Source organism: Leucopleurus acutus (genome assembly GCF_964270905.1).
Source record: "Leucopleurus acutus genome assembly, chromosome: 1".
Classification (NCBI taxonomy): Eukaryota; Metazoa; Chordata; class Mammalia; order Artiodactyla; family Delphinidae; genus Leucopleurus; species Leucopleurus acutus.
Window position 1 is genome coordinate 142,532,673 of NC_139142.1, and position 19,386 is coordinate 142,552,058.

General features: G+C 46.7%; 1 protein-coding gene across 2 annotated transcripts in view; it reads right to left on the reverse strand.

Moving 5' to 3' along the window:
• The window catches only part of EDC3 (enhancer of mRNA decapping 3), a 49,506-nt gene continuing 30,120 nt past the window's right edge, over positions 1–19,386 (reverse strand). For both annotated transcript variants that reach the window (XM_082841410.1, XM_082841411.1), the window contains exons 5-7: positions 6,980–7,133; positions 3,133–3,350; positions 1–620 (exon numbers count right to left, since the gene is read on the reverse strand). In XM_082841410.1, coding sequence (XP_082697536.1) covers positions 286–620; positions 3,133–3,350; positions 6,980–7,133 — 707 coding nt within the window. In that variant the 3' untranslated portion in view covers positions 1–285. The remainder of the gene's footprint in view (positions 621–3,132; positions 3,351–6,979; positions 7,134–19,386) is intronic.

Genomic DNA, 19,386 nt, shown 5'->3' on the forward strand with positions numbered 1-19,386 from the left:
GCTGCCTATGTCTGTAAACGAAGCCCCACCTGATCACGCAGGGGGCCGAGTGTAGCAATGCCTGGAGCCACTGTGCGCGGAGCCTGCCACTCGCCCCGCACACCCAGTAAGAAAGCTTTCCCTGGCTAAGGGCAGGTGGCAGGTCTGTTTTAAATATGAGCTGTTCTCTCAAAGAAAGAAACCAAAAAGAGAAAAAACAACAAGGTCCATGAAGCTTCACATCCTTAAGGCGTTCGTTGGCAGGAGCAGCAGGGGACCGCAGGGTCCAGCCTGCCCAGAGCCCTTCTAGGCAGAGTGCAGTGGGATGACAAACTTGCAGCCAAAGGGTGAGTGGTAGCTGATGCCCACCTCCTGGAATACCTGCTGGGGAATGCCGATGTCGCACAAATAGACACGGCCTGCGTGCTCCCCCAGAGGCAGAGGTAAGCCCAGAGCCAGTGACCACTTGGCATCGATGCCCTGTTCGACTTCATGCACAGGAGGGTCTATGCTGAGTACTGGTGCCCGGTTCTGGTTGGCCCAGGCCACGGCTGCTTTGTACCAGGGCTGATCCCGCAGGAAGGCATTCTCGGGACAATCCAGGCAGTTGATCACCAGGTCCACAGGGCTGGTGGGCAGATCTGTAGGTGGAAAGAGTGCCATCTGAAAACCCCTATAAAGTAGCAGCCCAGGCTGGGACTAGAACCATGGTGGCCCCCAAGAGTGTCTTGTTCAGACACCACTCCAATGCCTCTCCAGAGAATAGCCTTCTCAAGGCTGGGTCAGTACTCAGGCCCCGGAAGTTCCAAGGCCTGGTTAGGCCGGGTGCTAGAGACCAAGGGCGTGTCAGCCTGATGGACCACTGTCCTCATGGAGCTCCCAGGCTGAAGCACTGTCCTGCTGGGTGTGCAGAGCTTCTCAGGACACAAGGCCCTTGCCTCCTCTGCATATCTGACTAACTCCCTGGTAAATTATAGGCTCTGGGAAGGTGGGCTCTACTGCCATGTCAGCCCTCACAGGGAGACCGTGCCTAGGGCTCAGGAGAAATGGGCTGACTGCCATTTGCTGTCTGGCCCAAGAAGTGTGAGCAGGCAAGAGCATGCTCATTCTACACCAGGCTGTCCTGCTTCAGACTGCCTGGCCTTGCTGGCCCCTCTCACTATCATGGAAATAAGTCCTCCTTGCAGCCCAACCTTAAGAACGGGGAAGGAATCTATCACTTCTCTCAGGTGTTTTAAAAGGCTTCTCTGCTCTAACCAGGCCTCTGGGACAGTGTAAGAACAGATATCTCAACAAGTATGTAAGTCTTGACCAGCCCAAGAGGTTAAACTGAGACTAGTGGAAATCAGACCAAACTCAAAGGTGAGCATCCTCAGACTTGCCTCCTGGGGCAGTTGGGATAGAAAGGCTTGTGGGCAGCTAGAGGAAGAACCAACTGCCTGGCAAAGGGCATCATGTTATAGATCTCAAGGGGGGACCCACATATGAGAACCCCTCCCCAGGTCTCAGCCTTAAGTAATGACATATCTCAATTAGAGACTGATGGCTTTCTTACTCAGAACAGGCCACTATGGATGGAGGTGGTGGTGTCCCTGTGGGCCCTGAGGCTCTCAAGAGTGGGAGCAGCATCTTATCTTCCGCATGCCCACAGGAGGAGCCTGGCCTGAGAGTAACGGCAACCTAGAATGGCTTGCTGACATAGCTGAACACACCGTTCTTTCCTTACTTGCCTTTCAGGTACCAGGCCCTCCGGGTTTTCCTTCTCCTTCACTGACCACTCTTTCCCTGTCTCCTTAGCTGGTCTCTCAAGTCCCTGACTTCTATACAAAGAACTCAGTCTAACAACTTCTCTATCTAATCTCTCTTCCTAGGAGACATCTTATCCAGGCTCATTATGGCTTTAAATACCACCCACACACTTGTAACTCCAGACCAGATCCCTTAACTCCAGACTCTTCTCCATCAATCAACATTTCCACCTGCATATCCAACAGGCATCTCTAACTGAGCTTCTGCTCTTCTTCCCCAAATCTCCCCCGCCAGCTCTTCCCATCTCAGTGATGGGACCTCCATCCTTCCAGTTACTCAGGCCAAAAACCTTGGAGTCATTCTTAACCCTTCTCTTTCTCTCGTCCCTTACACCCAATCTGTAAACTCTTATCTTCAATATTGCTTCAGAAACTGACCACCTTTCATCACTTCCACGCTGTCTTAGCCACCAACATTTCTCTCTCCAATTATCACAATAGCTGTCTTAGCCACCAACATTTCTCTCTCCAATTATCACAATAGCCTTAATAACTCTCTTTGTAAGCCTACAGTCTGCTCTCAAACAACAGCCATAATGATCATTTGGAACCCGATTGGGATATCTTTCTTCTTCTAATTCCTCCAGTGACTCTCCATCTCACCCAGAGTAAAATTTCAAACCCTCACAGTGATCCACAGGCCCTTTATGACTGGACCCTGAAATGTCTAAGTCTGCTACCCTCCACCCAACCCTCCAACATTCCGTCTTCCTTCCCTGCTTTATTTGTCTCCGTAACACTTACTGCCATGTGACCCGAAAGAGAGATTACTTGTCATCTGTCCTAACCAGAATGTAAGCTCCACGGAAGCATGGATTAAGAAAAAAAATCTGGGACTTCCCTGGTGGCACGGTGGTTAAGACTCCATGCTCCTAATGCAAGGGGGCCTGGGTTTGATCCCTGGTCTGGAAACTAGATCCCACATGCATGCCGCAACTAAGAGTTCACATGCCACAACTAAGGAGCCAGCGAGCTGCAACTAAGGAGCCCGCCTGCCACAGCTAAGACCCAATGCAACCAAATAAATAAATATTTTCTTAGGAAAAAAATCTATCGCCATATCCCCAGTGTCAAAAACAGTGCCCGTTCTGTAAATATCTGTGAAATGAATAAATAGGTCCCCACCTCTCCATTTGAGTAGTGGGAGAAGGAGGAGAGTGAAAGGGATAGGAAGTAGGCAAGTGGACACCAAAGGTATTTATTTCCTTAGACACTAAGACTACTTACGGGCAAAGCATTCTTTACACTTGTGCTTTTCCACCTGTCACCACTGGGCGGCACCGCCAGACCAATGAAAGCACCGAGGACGGAGAGGGCCTCAGCCCAGCTCTGTGCAAGTGCTCACCTTTGAGGCTAGACACTTGTTGGCCCTGGGTCTTGCTGAAGAGAGAGAGTTCGTTGGTAATGGATTCCAGCATCTTCACGAAGTTGGGCAGGAAGAGGATGACCTGGACATCATGGTTGGCTAGGTGCCTCCCACAGCTGATACCCTGAGCCCCCTTCACATGGGGCCCACATAGCAGGGCCACCGTAGGCCTCTGGTGAACATTTTTGGGATTCAACCTGGAACAGAAGGCAAAGAAGCGTTATCAGCTGCAGACTTGCCAATCCCTTGCATCATATACCAGGCAAGTGCGTCTCGGCACCTACTGCTCTCAGAGTTCTCGCCAGTCCCAGGTTCCAGAGGGGGATGGACAAAACCCACTGAAGGCCAGGTTTACAGGGTGGCACTCCCACTGTCCCACATACCGGTGTCATGTCATCTGCTGGGTCCTCTCATTAGGTAGTTCACCCAGATCTTGTTCCATATAACACTGTTGCCAGAACATTGCTTTCTGACCAAGAACACTTACTGTTCTCACCGTATGACCTATTAGGTCCAAACTCTTCTTAGCAAAGAGGCTTTTCTACCTCTGCAGCCTTCTTTGCTCTTCTTCCCCAACATGCCTGCTCCACTGCAGGAACACTGGTCTCATCATTCTCTGCTGCACGTGTAAGGTTCTTTCTTGCTTCTGCTCAACCTATTTCCCCTGCCCAGAAACCCCTTCACTTGTGAAACTCTGACCCACCCCTTTTACGGTTACTCTGCCTCAACTCCTAAGACACTCACAGCAAGTACCAAAGACGGTAGTTCTAAATCATCCTCAATCAGTTGCCAGTCCAAGTTCTCTTTACTGAGCTGCCAGTAAGCTAATAAGGGCAATGGTGTAGATACTAATAGTACCTATTTCATAGGACGCTGGGTGGATGAATGGATGTAAAGCACTTGTAACAGGAACCGACACACAAAGTACTCAATCGATGCTGGCACTGTTACACTACTGGTCACAGAGGAGGCAGCAGGCAGGCTAGGGGCTTCCCGGCCTCCTAGGCTGGTAGCAGCCTTGGACACCCACTTCCTGATGAAGTCACTTCCAGCTTCCTGCCGTTCAAAGCTGAGACCTCTCTGGTCTCAGAGAAGCCACAAGTAAGGAGGTTTAGAGGATTAGCCCTAGAGCTGTGCCCGACTCAGTCTGCCCCCAGGGCAGGAAGGGAAGGGGAGATGAACAGCAAGAAAGAGGCTTAGGCCCCTGCTTAGGGGCGGAGCAGTGACAGTCACTTACTCTTTTTCCCCAAAGAGAGGAAGACAGATGTTGTCAAGCCAAAGAGGAAACCCGCACTCCCCAAATAAATTTGGGGCAATCTGGTAATGTACTTTACATATACACCGAGTCATTCATTTCCCTCACCATGTTTGCATCTTATGGAAATATGACGAGTACTTCTCCCTTCACGCAGATACTGCGGAGTTCTGGCATCTGACTCACCCGTGTCTGTTCCCTAAATGGACTCTCCCTCTCACAGAGGCATCCCCATCAGAGGACTCAAAACGGACCACGGCACCCACATACCCAATGGCAGGGTCAGAGTATAGGCACTGGAGACCTGGCCCCACCGTGAACCAGCAATGTCACGTGGGCCAAGTTTTTCTGCTCTCTGAGCCTTAGCTTTGCTCATCTTAAAACCTGGGTTACTATTTACCTTCGAGGTGAAGCTATGAGGATCAAATTAAATGCTGTTGTGAAAGCGCAGTGAAAAAATGCATGGTACTTGACATACATGAAACTGATTACCGTGGTAACTGCTGCAAACGACAGGAGATGGCCCTTCTGAGAGCTCAGACACTGAAAGAACAGACAGGCACAAGGACAGCCACCTCCAAGAAGCTGACTAGAGGAATGTGACTTGGGGAGGACATTCAGATCCTGCCCCCAAACTGCTGGGAAGCCACTTAATGGCCTTCAATACTCCCAGGAAGAGGTTATTCCTCAAGTTGCCCCAATGGCTGCTCTGGGAGAAGGTTCTACGGTCATCAGACCCAAGGGCAGGATACTCCTTCAGAGAGCAGCTTGCACTACTTCCTAGCCTTTGTGGTCTCCATTGGCTCTTTCCTGGCAGAGGAGAGGCCAGGGAACCAGGTTGGGAAGCAGGCCTAAATCAAGGGACAAGGAGGAATGAACACAATGCTATAGGGTGAGGGGAGAGGAGAGGCAAGGAGGGGAAATCTCACAGCCAGTGTGGATCACTTTAGACACCACTCCCCCACAAGGCTACCAAAGTCCTCCTCTTTATTGACAAATACAGCAGATACCTATCAACTCTAATTGTGCCTGCTCTCTCAGCATCGCCATTGCTGACCATCCCTTTATTCCTCAAACACCATTCCTTTGGTTCTTAAACACTACCCTCTTGGTTCTCTTACCTCTCTGGCTTTAAACTTTCTTAGCTAGTTTGGAAGGCTCCTCATCTCTTAACTCTGCTTTAATGCTAATGTTCCCCAGAATTCCACCCTAGGCCCTTTCATCCCTTTACACTCTCTCCTTAGAGGAGCTTGCCTCTTCTTATACCGTGTATCAGATGATGACTTCCAGATCTTTATCTTCTGCTCAGACCTTTTTCTAAACTTCAGATCCCGACTGCCAATGGTTTACTGGATGTCTCACAGGCCTCCTAAACCCAACATATCCAAAACAAAATCCACCATCTCCCCCAAACCTGCTCCTCTTCCCACGTTCCTTATCACAGTGAATGCTATCACTATCCAACCAGATGTCCATGCTAGAACGCTTTAAGTTCAGTGATCACTGACACTTCACTTTCTGTCACCTTCCATATCCATTCAATACCCTGCCCTGCTGATTTTACCTTTAAAAATTCCCTCATCCACCCACTTCTCTGTTCCCTACTTCCCTGCTTGGGGCCACCATCACCTGGCCCCTGACTCAGTTTTCTAACTGGTCTCATGACCCCAGTCTTGCCTCCTCCATTAATCTACTTGGCCAAAGTCGCCTTTTTAAAACACAAGACTAACCATGTTACAGCACTACTGAAATCCCTTTAGCAGCTCCCTACCTCTCAGCTGTACCAAAGCCCTACTTTCCAGCCACACGAAATGACTTATGGATCCACGGTCTCCTGATCCTTTCTGCCCTCGGCACACGCTTGTTACTTTTCCCCCTTGCTCTCTAGGACTCAGTTTGGATGTCACTGCTCTAGGAAGGGTGAGTGGCTTCTCCAGCCTGGAGTAGAAATGTGGCTTCCTGGAGAGGCTTCTGTTTCCTCTACCACAGCACTGGACTTTCTGGAGACCTCACTAGGCTACTGGAGGACAGGAGCAGTATTTTCTTATTCTTTGTATCCCTAGCCCTAGCACAAGGTCTGGTACATGGTATCAGTAAACATCCACAAAACTAAGCACTGCCCCTGATATAGCAGCCTAAAAGGGCAAGTGGAAAGGTACCAAAGTCTAGCTCTTACACCCAGTTGTCAGGGTTGTTCTAGAAGCTCTCAGGTATGGAACTCAGGATTGATTTTTACCCCAGCCCTCTGAGTGAATGGCGAGTTCCAAAGGCTGGGTCTCTGAAGGTTCTTAGAAAGCAAGCCTCTGGTAGTCAGCAGGAGTCTGAGAGTCAGCTGTTACCACGAAGGAAGGATCAAAGGGTGGTTTGCTGGGAGAAGAATGAGGACTTCCAGGACAAGGGTGAGAGAGGCAAACAAAAACCTTGTAGCATCCAGGAAAGTGACTTCACAGAGGTACTCACGTTAGAGGAGCGGCCACGGTCTGATGAACTCTGTGTGTGACGCACTGTGGTGGTGCTGAGGCAGAGCAGCATCACCCCACACTCAGCCCCCACCGGTCTGGAGGCATTTACCTGTTGGGTCCTCCGAGTAGGGTCAGTGCCATCTGACTGGCACACACGCCTGTCATCTCCAGTCTCCGCTCCAGAGTCAAGCCATGCTTCTCAGCCACAGACAACAGCTTTTTATGCAGCTCATAGGAAATACTTGGGACAACCAGGCCAGAGTCTGCAGTTTGAAAGGAGGTGAGGAAAAAGGGCAAGTGATTACAGGAAACCAGCTCCACAAATGGGTGTAGTTGATCTGTGAAAGCCAAGACTTTAAGACTGACCCTCCCCAGCCCATCTGCCTAATCTGGGACTTAGGCATGCTATGCAGCTCTCCACAGAGCTCAAGCAGTGCGTGGGGAACTAAGTAACAACCCGTTCAGGTTACCACAGAGCAGGGATGAACTTAAACTCTCTTAGAAGTGTAGCTTTAGACCACAAAGGCCAAATCCATGAAGATGTATTTGGTACTATCAAGAAAAGGCTGCAATCTATCAACCACATTAGAAGAAAACATGCTTTTCTCAAAGTGGGGGAAATGCCATTCCTGGCAGTGAGGTTTTCCTCACAAGCAGACCCCTTATCCTTCCCCAGAGTGGAACAGACACTAGCTAACCCTCCTGACCCTCTTGGTCCCTGCTGTCCAATTTCAAGGCAGGATGACTTGTTCATCCCATCTGCTCCCCACATCTTCTTCCTCCTACTGTCCTCTACTTAGCCCTTCCTTTTGGCTGAAGAAATTCAACTAGGAACTTGCTTTCTTAAATAATTTTGTCATTTTCTCCCCATTTGGGGTGACTGTAACCCAATACTCTTACCACAGGGAAAGAGTACACGGAAAGTAACCTATGGCTTGCTTTAAGCTACTCAGAAGAATCTTTTACTCACCATAAACAAACAGAACTCTATAAAGGTTAGGGAGAATCACAGTCATTGAAAGTACACCATGGAAAGTACTGATACCTGGTTTTACAAGGTCAAAGTCTGCAGCAGCTGGGTACACTTGAAGGAGTCCATAGTATTATACGTATCAGTAGCAAGGTGCCGTTTCAGGGCCCAGAAAACCAGGACAGGAAAGAAACAGCAAAGTCAAAAATTGTGATCTTTTGCCTTGACAACTAATGCCATCTTACAAAGGCTAGAGTCACTGGGCTGGCCCCAAGGGAGCAAACCCTCTGCCAAACAGCCCCATGTGGCCTCACTGGCAGACCAAGAAACACAGATTCCAATCAGCAAGTCATCGTGGGATTGCATGTAATTAGTTTTGTCTGGCTGGATCACATGCCTTTTTAGATCCTGTGTCCTCATCTATACTGGACTGTAAACTCCTCAAAGTAGGGAAATAAGCCTCTTACCTCCTCAGCCCCCACCTCAGTTATACTGTGCCAGCTGTAGTTATTTACCAATAGAGGCAAGTTCTCATCAGGTACTCAAACGTATAAATGATGCAAACCTACTGCTATTTCTAGTGTGGCTTACTTAACTCTGAGGCAGAAGTTTTCAGAAAGTGTGTCATCATCCTGTTGGTTCCAGAGCCCTGTACAGAAAAACTTTTCTTCCTCACTGATCCTTTTGGGAGAAATTTCTTGAGGTTCTTTGTATCAGATATCCAATCCTTCCTACATGGATTCTTAAAACCACACAGAATTAGGCTGCGGCTGTACATTTTAACAACACAAATCCAAGCATAAAGACTGAACTTAAAGCACCCACATCTGTATCCTCTCAAGGGAAGGCAAAATAATAATAACTTAATGTAATAATAAAATAAAAACCATCTCCATGTCAAAATTCACACTATCCTGTCGGTTAATTGACCCCTCCCACCTGTATGAGTCCTACTCCTGCCTGCGGCAGACAACGAACGGTGAGCTTTGCCTCTCCCCTCCCCCTTTGTGAAATGTTAGTCATTGATATCCCGGATGCCGATGCTGGAGGCTGTAGCCTGACCCTGACCTTGCAAGTCAACCGCTGATTAAAAGAGCCATTTCTTATGGCCTGCTCCAGACAAGCACATGTTATCAGAACTAATCAGGAACCACTGATAGCAGTGTGAAAAAGCTGAATGAATTCTCAGGAGTCCTAAGCCACTAACAACCCTAAACCTGTCAGACAAGTCATGCACCTGCCTACTTCAAACACCCTCTTCACCTGCAGAGTCACGCAAGGGAGAGCTTTCCCTCAAGTCCGTGCATTTCTTCACCTACGTACTCCCTTCCTGGTGAATTTGAAACAGGTCAGGGCAGTGAGTCTTGGGCCTGCCACCCCACTAATCAAACTTTCTTTCTGGGACTAGGTCTTGTGCTGTGTGTATAGGACCCCCTCTCCGGTTCTGAGGGCTCTCTGGGGCAGGCTGAGTGTTTTCTGCTACCTTTCTCCTCAGTCTTGGGGTACAAAACTCATGGCACAGGCGGAGAGTTTACTCCACTCTGGCTGGCTGAATGCTGCAGCTGGAAACTGTGTGTCTGTTACATCTCACTGATTTGTGCTGCAGGGAAGGGGTCCTGTTGATGAACTGGCATGTTTGGTAGCCTAGGGAAAGATATGGCCAGGAATCCTTTCTGCTTAGTCTGCCGGTCGCAGGGTCTAGGACTTCACTGTATTCTACTCTGTATCTCTGACAGGAACATGCTAGCACCACAAAATGTTCCTTTTCAACATTTACACACAGAGTCCAACCAGTCAGACTGGCTTATCAGAAACAGGCAGAGGGAATAAAATAAACTCCAAAGGAAGGGAACCAAGAACATAGCGTGTATACTGCAGACAATAACATCACCAAAGCCTGAACGTGGGCCAAGCCCAATCATGTTTCCGTTGGAAGGTGGATCTTTATTGTTTGGGAACCAAGGCAGTAACATTAGTTGGTAGGGCTTCTCTTAATATTAATATGTACTTTAGAGCTGTCAGTGAAACAAGACAGAGATATAATTATAGCCAGTTCGTGACAAGCAGAGCACTTCTTAGGATCTGATTAATCTTAGGATATCAAGGAAAACGGCTTAAGCACACCCAGTACAGGCCAAGAGAGAAGATGCCTCCTCCCCGCACAGCTCATTCCACAGCTTGAAGCAGGGCCACGGAGCCTCGTGTGCTGCCCCTTCTTCATGTCTTTCTCACTTCCGCACTGCTCCTTACAGTACATACTATTTGGGGCCTTTCCCTCCCTTACGGACACATATGCATGTCCTCACACCCTCCATCGCACTTCCCCACCCTCAAGACACCTTCCAGCACCACGTCTAAGCCTTCCCCTGCAGCCTCTGCATGTACATTCCCTCCCTGTCCTTCATACCTCCCAGCCTTTCTGTTGTGTAACAAGGCTCCCACAACAAAGTGTCATCTCAAATCCAAACTCAGTCCTCACACTGGCATGGACTTTTAGTTGGAAAGGCTGTGTGTATCCTATGTCTTATCAATGAGGAGCACAGCCCATGACTGCGCATGGGGATTTCTCCAGACTATGAATTCTGATTCCATTCTGTGGTGGTCACACAACTGGGTGGCGATATCAGACGAGTTCTTTTTTGGAGTATAAAACAACTGGTAAACTCATACCTTTAGACCCAATGTACAGACAGCCCCTGCAGATTTATATTAAGGTTGCCACAAAACGCAATTTGGTGTCAAGAGTACCTCTGAAAGAAGAATTTATTACGAGAAACCTAAATACCCCTAGTACTCTTTACTGGGGTCCACAAGGCATCCCGTGATCTGGCCCCTGTGTACTTCAGCCCCTTTACCTCGGGCCTCAACCTGCACCACGCTCTGGGCATCGGGGCTGCCTTCTGGTTCCTCAGTACTCCAGGTTCCTCCCAGCCTCACATGCTTTCCCTCTTCCGGCACTCTCTTCTCTCTTCCAATGCTCCCTGACACCACACATGGCAGGTTCCTCATTCTTCAGGTCTCAGTTTAAATATCCCTCAGTCTCAGCATGCTGCTTACCTGCTTCACTGTACTTAATACAATTTGTAAATAACTCTTTTTTCCTTTTGGACTATCTACTTTGCTAAACTGTAAGCTCCCTGAGGGCAGTAACTGTGTCTGTCTTGTTCACTGCTGTATCTCCTTCCTCTCCACTGTGACTTCAGCGCACAACGCCTAGTGGAGGGGCTACATAAATATGTGTTGAATTAAAGAATGAATGTGAAGGAAACCTGTATAACAGCCTCAGGGCATTCCTCTCTGCAGCTGGGTAAGAGTCCAGCTGTAACCAAAGGCAAGTGTGGCTAAGATGTTTCTGACTCTTTCCCCACTTCTTCCTTCCCCCATTAACAACTAGAACAACCTCCTATCCACACTGGACCTCATTCCCTCAGGTTAAAGCTCTACTGGAACAAGCTTTGGACTCAAGGGGTAAAGGACTTCCTGACAAGATTACTCACTAATTACAAAGGGGAAAAGTATCTTTACAAGGAAGAAATCTGTTGGACAACACCTTACCAAGTGATCAAACTAGCCTCAGTGATGGGACAAAGTGACGCTGTGTACTGTATGATGTAATGCTCCAAGAGAGACAGAGTCCCACCAAAATCCTGGAAAAAAGGTTTAACGCGAATCACATCAAAAGGAAACAATCAATAAATCAAAACCAATGGTTATTCTGCAAATCAACTGGCCTAGACTTTTCACAAATGTCAATATCACAAAAGACACCAGAAGTTGTGGGAACTGTCCTGGTTAAAGGAAATGAAAGAGATCTGACAACTATATGTAATATGCAATGGCTGATTAAAAATACAACTATAGGGACTTCCCTAGTGGCGCAGTGGTTAAGAATCCACCTGCCAATGCAGGGGACATGGGTTCAAGCCCTGGTCCGGGAAGATCCCACATGCTGCGGAGCAGCTAAGCCCGTGTGCCACAACTACCGAGCCTGCGCTCCAGAGCCCGCGAGCCACAACTACTGAAGCCCGTGCACCTAGAGCCCGTGCTCTGCCAACAGGAGAAGCCACTGCAATGAGAAGCCTGCGCACCGCAACAAAGAGTAGCCCCCGCTCACTGCAACTAGAGAAAGCCTGCGCACAGCAGTGACGACTCAACGCAGCCAAAAAATAAATGAGTTAAAAAAAAAACAACAACAACTATAAAGGACATGATTGGGACAACTGGAAAGCTCTGCATATGGAATTAGATAATACTTTTGTATGAATTTTAAATTTCCTGAGAGCAATCTTGTAGTGTGCCTGCAGAGAGCAACATCCTACTGAATCCATACGGAAGTATTCAGGGGTGAAATGTAATGAGTGCGACTAAATCTCAAATTGTTCAGGGGTGTGTGTGTGTGCATTTATATAGAGTAAATGTGGCAAAATGTTAACTGGTGAATCTAAATGAAGGACATATGGTTGTTCATTATACTATTCTAGCACCTTTTCTGAAAGTTTGAATTTTTTTTTCAATATAAAAAGTTGGAGAGAAGGAAGAGTAAAGTGCCTCCAAATGTGATCAGCAAATGTTTGCAGAGTAATAATACATCAAGCCAGTGGGGGGGGAATGGCAGGAAACAGAATAAATAAAAAGAAGACGAAAACAAACCACATTCCCAGTCTTACAACCTAGCTGGAAACAAAAAATATATATGTGCAAATATCAGAGGAAAAAAACTGTTATCCTGAGCACAAGTGTAAAATAGGAATTTCAAACCAGGAGCTGCAGGTAGTGTCAAATCCTCAATCTGAACCATGCCTCGCAAGACAGACAGAATTACAGTCACAATGATAGAAAAGGGAGGTGGCGGAGGAACAAAGTTACAGAGGCTGGAAGGGTGTGACATGAGCAGATGAAAACTACCCTGCTTGGAGCCCAGAGACTGACATGAAGGATAGTTTAGAGTAGTGGGCAGGGCCAGACTTCAGAAGGCATTAAAAGCCAAGTTGTTTTATACAGGATGAAGTTGACAGGGCTAGAAAATGAGGGCAGAAGGCCATGTAGAATTGATTTCAAGGGACAAAGGGAACCTGTGGTGTAGCATAAAAAAGTAAAAGGTCGGGCTTCCCTGGTGGTGCAGTGGTTAAGAATCCTCCTGCCAATGCAGGGGACATGGGTTTGAGTCCTGGTCCGGGAGGATCCCATGTGCCGCGGAGCAACTAAGCCCATGCGCCACAACTACTGAGCCTGCGCTCTAGAGCCCACAAGCCACAACTACTGAAGCCTGTGTGCCTAGAGCCTGTGCTCTGCAACAGGGGAGGTCACTGCGGTGGGAGGCCCGTGCACCACGACGAGGAGTGGCCCCCGCTCGCCTCAGCTAGAGGGAGACTGCACGCAGCAACAAAGACCCAACACAGCCAAAAATAAAATTAATTAATTTAAAAAAAAAAAGTAAAAGGTCATGACAATTTCAAGGACCGCTGAGGAATAAGAGAATCCAGAGTCAGAATGAATACTAAGGATAAAGGAAAACTCCTTGTCAGAAGGAATCACTGTGTTATTAAATTAGAAAAAAAATGGCCTCCAGGGTTCTTTCTAGTCATTTTTTTTTTTTTTTTTTTTTGGCTGCGTTGGGTCTCCATTGCTGCACGTGGACTTTCTCTAGTTGTGGCAAGTGGGGGCTACTCTTTGTTGCGGTGTGCAGGCTTCTCATTGCAGTGGCTTCTCTTGTTGTGGAGCACGGGCTCTAGGTATGCGGGCTTCAGTAGTTGTGGCACATGGGCTCAGTAGTTGTGGCTCGCGGGCTCTAGAGCACAGGCTCAGTAGTTGTGGCACACAGGCTTAGTTGCTCCGCAGCATGTGGGATCTTCCCGGACCAGAGCTCAAACCCGTGCCCCCCACATTGGCAGGCGGATTCTTAACCACTGAGCCACCAGGGAAGCCCTCTAGTCATGAATTTTTATGAGAAGTAAGAGGCAAAGATGGCCACAAAGTTTCATGCTGGACGCTTTAAAAATGGTGATTCCACTGAAAGAAATGGGAATGCTAAGGAGTCAAAGATATGGGAGGGGGTGAATGACTGACTTAGCTTTGATATGTTGAATTTAAGGAGGATGACGGATACATTGAAATCAAACCCCTTCCTTGCTCTGGCCAGACGCCTGTGGCTGTGAAACGGCAAAGGGCACATAATAGCAAAAAAGTCACATTTGCAGAGACCAACTCAAGTTTCTAAAATGACCAATTGGTACCTTCAACAAAACTCAGGTGTCAGGCCATAATGTGCTGGCTCCAGATCCCCCAGCCCTTAGTTTGAGTTTAAATTCTTAAATTAAAAAACTCTGGCAGCAAGTTGCCATGAGACTGTAGGAAGCACAAGTGTTCATTACTGGGGGAAGAGTCTAAGCCAAGACACCTGTCTCAACAGTACTGCTCTAAAACCTCCTGAGTGCCAAGGACTACAGCCAAGTCCTTCAGGCTGATGACAAGCGTCCACCTGATTATCCAAGCCCAGAAACTCTGAAGGATTCCACATTAAAAGAACTTACTATTCCCTCCACTCCTGGCACTGGAGGATCTGCTAGAACCTGAGGTTCCCAAAAATCAACCAAGTCACTGTCAAGGAGGTCTGCCTGCAGAGACACAATTTCAGAAAGCAGGTTCATCAGCTCTGCTCAATGAAAAGCTGTGGCGGCACTTGGTGCAGGAGCACAGGTATTGTTAACGTAGGTTTTCTGGTCCAGAACACCTTCTAGAATTTACCTCCTCATGTCTCCCCTGTGGCTCTCTTAGGATAAGAAATGTAAAAGAGGTGCCTCCCTGGGAATGGCATCCCTGTAGCACAGGGTCTAATCTGTAAACACAGGAAGGGGAATGAGGGTTGAAGGGAGATCAAGGAAGAACCCATGTGGGTTGGGTCAATGGTTTGAAAAAGCAATGAGATCATGACCATTTCCACTGCAGCAGACACTCGAGTCTCCGCGTGAGAAGGATCCTCCTCATGAGCACGACAGCCACTGAAGGCAGTCTTCACTATCCTCAGGGTAAAATTCTTCAATGGCCACTTCTAAGCTCAAAGATTTCTTTCTTTCTGAATTCCTTTTGAACACATAAACAAACCCAAAACAGATTTCCTGATTACCTGTTCTTCAGGACGTAAAAAACACTGCTCATCTTGAAAGCATTAGGACACATCTTGAGGGACTCTGGGGACAAGAAGTAGAGGAAGGCAGACAGGGCTCAGAGGCAGAAATGGAATGCCAGCTGTGGAAAACAACTGACAGCCTGGAATGGTGAAAGCAGAGCTTGTCCTGAGAGCAAGATACATCGCTACTGAAGCTCAAAGAGAAGAATAAAGAGGCAAGCCAGAAGCAGCAGAAACAAACCAACTGTGGCTTCACCGGCTACTCCCCTTCAGAATAGAACTAGAACTGCTTTTACTGAGAAAAATGAGTATGGGTAAGTGGTGCTGAACTAAGGGAGCTCAAACCAGAGTGCCTCACTCAAACTCTGACTTGATCCTTTTGCAAGACAGTAAGCAGTAACTCTACTTCAGGTCATCTTCATATACTTGCTACTCCCCAAACTTCAGCAGACACATAGGGTGGAGGCTGAGGAACATCCTTCAGGCAAAGCCGATGGGACAACTGTGGAGATTCAGTGCCTGTACCAATAGCACCCTGTTGCCTCCCATCCAGCTTCTATATACCTGAAGACAAAAGAAGGCTACACAGTGGAAAACAAATGGCAGAAATTAAATCAGAATTCTACCTAAAATGAAGGGGTCTTGAATAAATGAACCTGAGAAGAATTTATTAGAACCCAGGGAATGAAGAATTCTAGACACTTTAAAGTCATTCCTGGTGAAAGATTTAATGAAACACTTAACTCCAACAAAATGAGGATAATAACAAAAAGGGGATAACAATGCAACCTCATAGAGATGCCATGAAAATTAACTGTGATAAGCATGTGAAGTGCTTAGAATGGTGCCCAGGACATAGTAAATACCCAATGAACATGCACTATTATGACGGTGATCATAATGTTGTTTCTCCTGAACCAGGCACTTACCCTTCCTTTTCTGCCACCTCTAAATCTTGTACACACTTCCATTATTTGTCTGGTTACCCTATGTAAGGCCCCCGAGGTGATGGACAATGACTTACCCAGAGCATCTAGAACGGTGCCTGGCACACAGTAAAAATTTTATAAATGTTGATGCTTTGAAGTAACTTTACTGAGACAGCCTTTGCACTTCACATTAAAGTCAAATATTGACTGAATAATAATTATAAGCCAGGCATTGCACTCGCTACTTTCCACATGATCTCATTTAATTGCCAAATATTACCCCACTTTACAGACAAGGAAACAGGCTCAGTAGTCCCCACGTGGCTACATAACTCAATTCTCTGACCCTACAGAAGCCTCCTCATTGAAGCCTTTAATATTGAATAGTTAGTAAGTCCCTCAGTGTGGCAACTCTACTAATTGCTTTCTCTGGGCTCAGCCACAAAGCAATGCAAGAAGAAAATCACAAAAACTTGGCCCATTAAAACCTCATGCAATCTAACTACAACTGGACTCGCTGCCATTCTTCACACCCCACAGATTCAATGCCTTTGAATTCTGTTGTTCACTCAACCCTCTTCAACCATCAAATCCTATCAAATTCCCCTTTGTCACTTCTCTCACATCTCTGTCTTCCTTTCCATTCAGAGGTCCAAACCCCTGGCATATTAGTTATGTCACCAGTCTAACTTATCTTCCTGCTCTGGTCTCTCTCCTCAAATTCTACCCTGAATTCTATCATAAGACCAGTATTCCTAAAGACTAACAAATCTTCCTAAAGGAGATTTGGGATCATGTCTTTTTCAGAATCCTTCAGTTGCTCCTGATGGCCATAAAACAAGGGACAGCATTAGCACACAGGCTCTCTGTGCTCTGGTCTAAAGCTATTTTTAATTCCTGCTATTCCCCCACACAAAAATCTCTGCCCTGGCCAAACCAGCCACTAGCCAATCTCTCACACAGCCCTTTATCACACTACACAGCACCTGCCCAGCCTACCCATAAGTATCTTCCTCTTCCTCTCTGGTGAAATCCTGCCCATGCTTCAAGGCTTCTGTCCTGCTCCCTTTGTGAAGCCTTCCCTGATCAGCCCAGCCTTCAGGACCTCTCATGCCCCTCAACACCCAATGCATTTAACATCCACACTCTCACTGGACTCCAGGCATATATGGTATCTTTCCATTTCCTAGTACATCTTAATTACCTGGATGCAAGGACTGTCTTAGAGTGACTTACATGTAGTAAGCACAGTGTTCCGACTGGCCCACACTGTCTTAAAAATTACTTTTAGAATATTATGTATGTTGAGCAAAGATTCTTCTCTGAAGCCTTACCACTCTCCTAACCGGTGTTCTTTGGGGACCTCTCACCTCTGAACACAGAGTGCTCACATGCATCTAGCATTTTATAGGCAAACTTAACCAACATGTATGCAACCACAGGATACAATTATTTAGCAGCATAGGTCCAAGCTGGAGGAATGTCTGACCATCTGTTGGAGATAGTAGCACTGTTAAAGGACCCAAAGGGGCCTTCCAGAGAGAAAAGATTTGGGTTAGACAAAGAGCTAAATTTAGCTGCTTCCTGAATGTGTTTTCCCAATCAATAGACCTTTTATAACACTGCCCCCCCCATGCACACAGTTGGCAAAGAGTATTGCCAAGAGAAATATGAGCAATTAGAGAGTAACAGCTTAGAAACTGTTGACACCACTCAGCATGCAGTCAATGTGTAGGATACCAGCAGCAAGCTGCCAGAATCCCGAAACCCAAGCCATTGCCAAGTGGGTAGTAAACATGTTGTTCTTTTGCTACTCTGGGAATTAGCAGAAAATAAGTATTTGGGGTTCTAGGACATGAATGTCACAAGGCTAGATTGGGGAGCCAGCCAAACCACTCTCTACAACTGCAGATCTAAGCTGGTCTATTCTTGACGGAATACTAAAGAGAAAAGACTATGTAGTCTAACGGCCATTAAACTGCCCTTCCCTTCTTATATCCTTCTTTCTCTTTAACATATCTGTATTCAGACAAGGAAAGGAAATGTGATCGATAAGGTTTATAGAGACTTTACCTCTCTGGACCTCAATGTCCTCAATCTGTTAAATGAGAATATTATACTAGGTGATCAAGTAACCTAACACTAACATTTTTTTTTGTTCTAGCTTGTTTCCCCACATATTCCAGATAGCTTGCCTCATTCCGATACTAACGTTTGGATAGTAAATCCAACTGGAAAAGTGTCCCCAGCCAGGCACTACGTGAATAACATTGAGTAAAAACCTGCTTTGAGACTTGTGCCTTGGAGCTGGAGCAGAGACAAAATCACCTGTAGAAGCTGCTCAGCAAGATAACTACTTGCTTGCTCTATTTCCAGCATAGATCCTGCTTGGCAAAAGGACTTCATTCCCACTCCTTATCACTGCTGAGAACAAAGAGAAAAACCAGATGGCGTGAGGCTACAGGGCCTCTTGTACCCTCACTGTCATGCTTCAGTGAAATGCAACTGGTTGCTACACACCACAAGCCGCCATACCCGAGTTCTTGGCCAATGCCTAGCACATGTGGTTTGTAGTATGTCTGTTAATGGCAATTCTGGAAAAATATGAGAGGAGGGAACTTTCACTTCTGTCATTAAACAAAATGCGAACATTAAGCTGGGGAGACAGAGTATGTAGGAAGAAAAAATTCCCACCTCTCCTGTTGTCTACTTTGGCAAATGTTTTCTTAGGCTCTTTTAGATCTGAGAATCTTACCTGATTCTTATTGCTATTCTCTCCCTGTTAGCCACTTCACTCCAAGGCAGGCTATAATCTCCCCAAGCTCAGGAATTTCAGGGAAATCACACAGGGCACGACCCAACCACCTCAGCTTCCAGAAAGTGACCTGTAAAGGCAGCTTATTTTGCCACTGAGGGCAGTAAAAAGGAGAGCAGTCAAAAGGGGATGGACGGTGTATGTATAGCTGATTCACTTTGTTAAACTAACACACCACTGTAAAGCAATTATACTCCAATAAAGATGTTAAAAAAAAAAAAAAGTGGATGGACAGCAGGATCTGAGTATACGACCAGACCTGATGGACGATAGCTGCCTTTGAAAAGCTTAAAACCTGGCAATTTAAATTAAGCCTGATTCTGAGCTAGGTTGTTTGCCTTAACATAGGTGATAAAAATAAAAGGAGTTCAGCAACTCACACTGTCAGTGTCACTTAAGGAAACTACCTTAGTAAAGAGGCGTGCCTGCCAGAGTCTGATAGTGAAAGACAGAAATTAGTAGTCTTTCTTAACCTGACAATCTGTTTATTTCTTTTTTTTCACATGGAAGCTTTTACACTCAGCAAAACCAAATACAACAGAGCCCTACTGATGTTTACAAAAATGCCATGCCATATCTCTGATTTTCCCCCATATGTAACTTAGCTGTCTCCATAAATCTCCCTGTAACTGCTACTAGCATTCAAGGTTTATATTCCCTATATTCAAGACTCCAA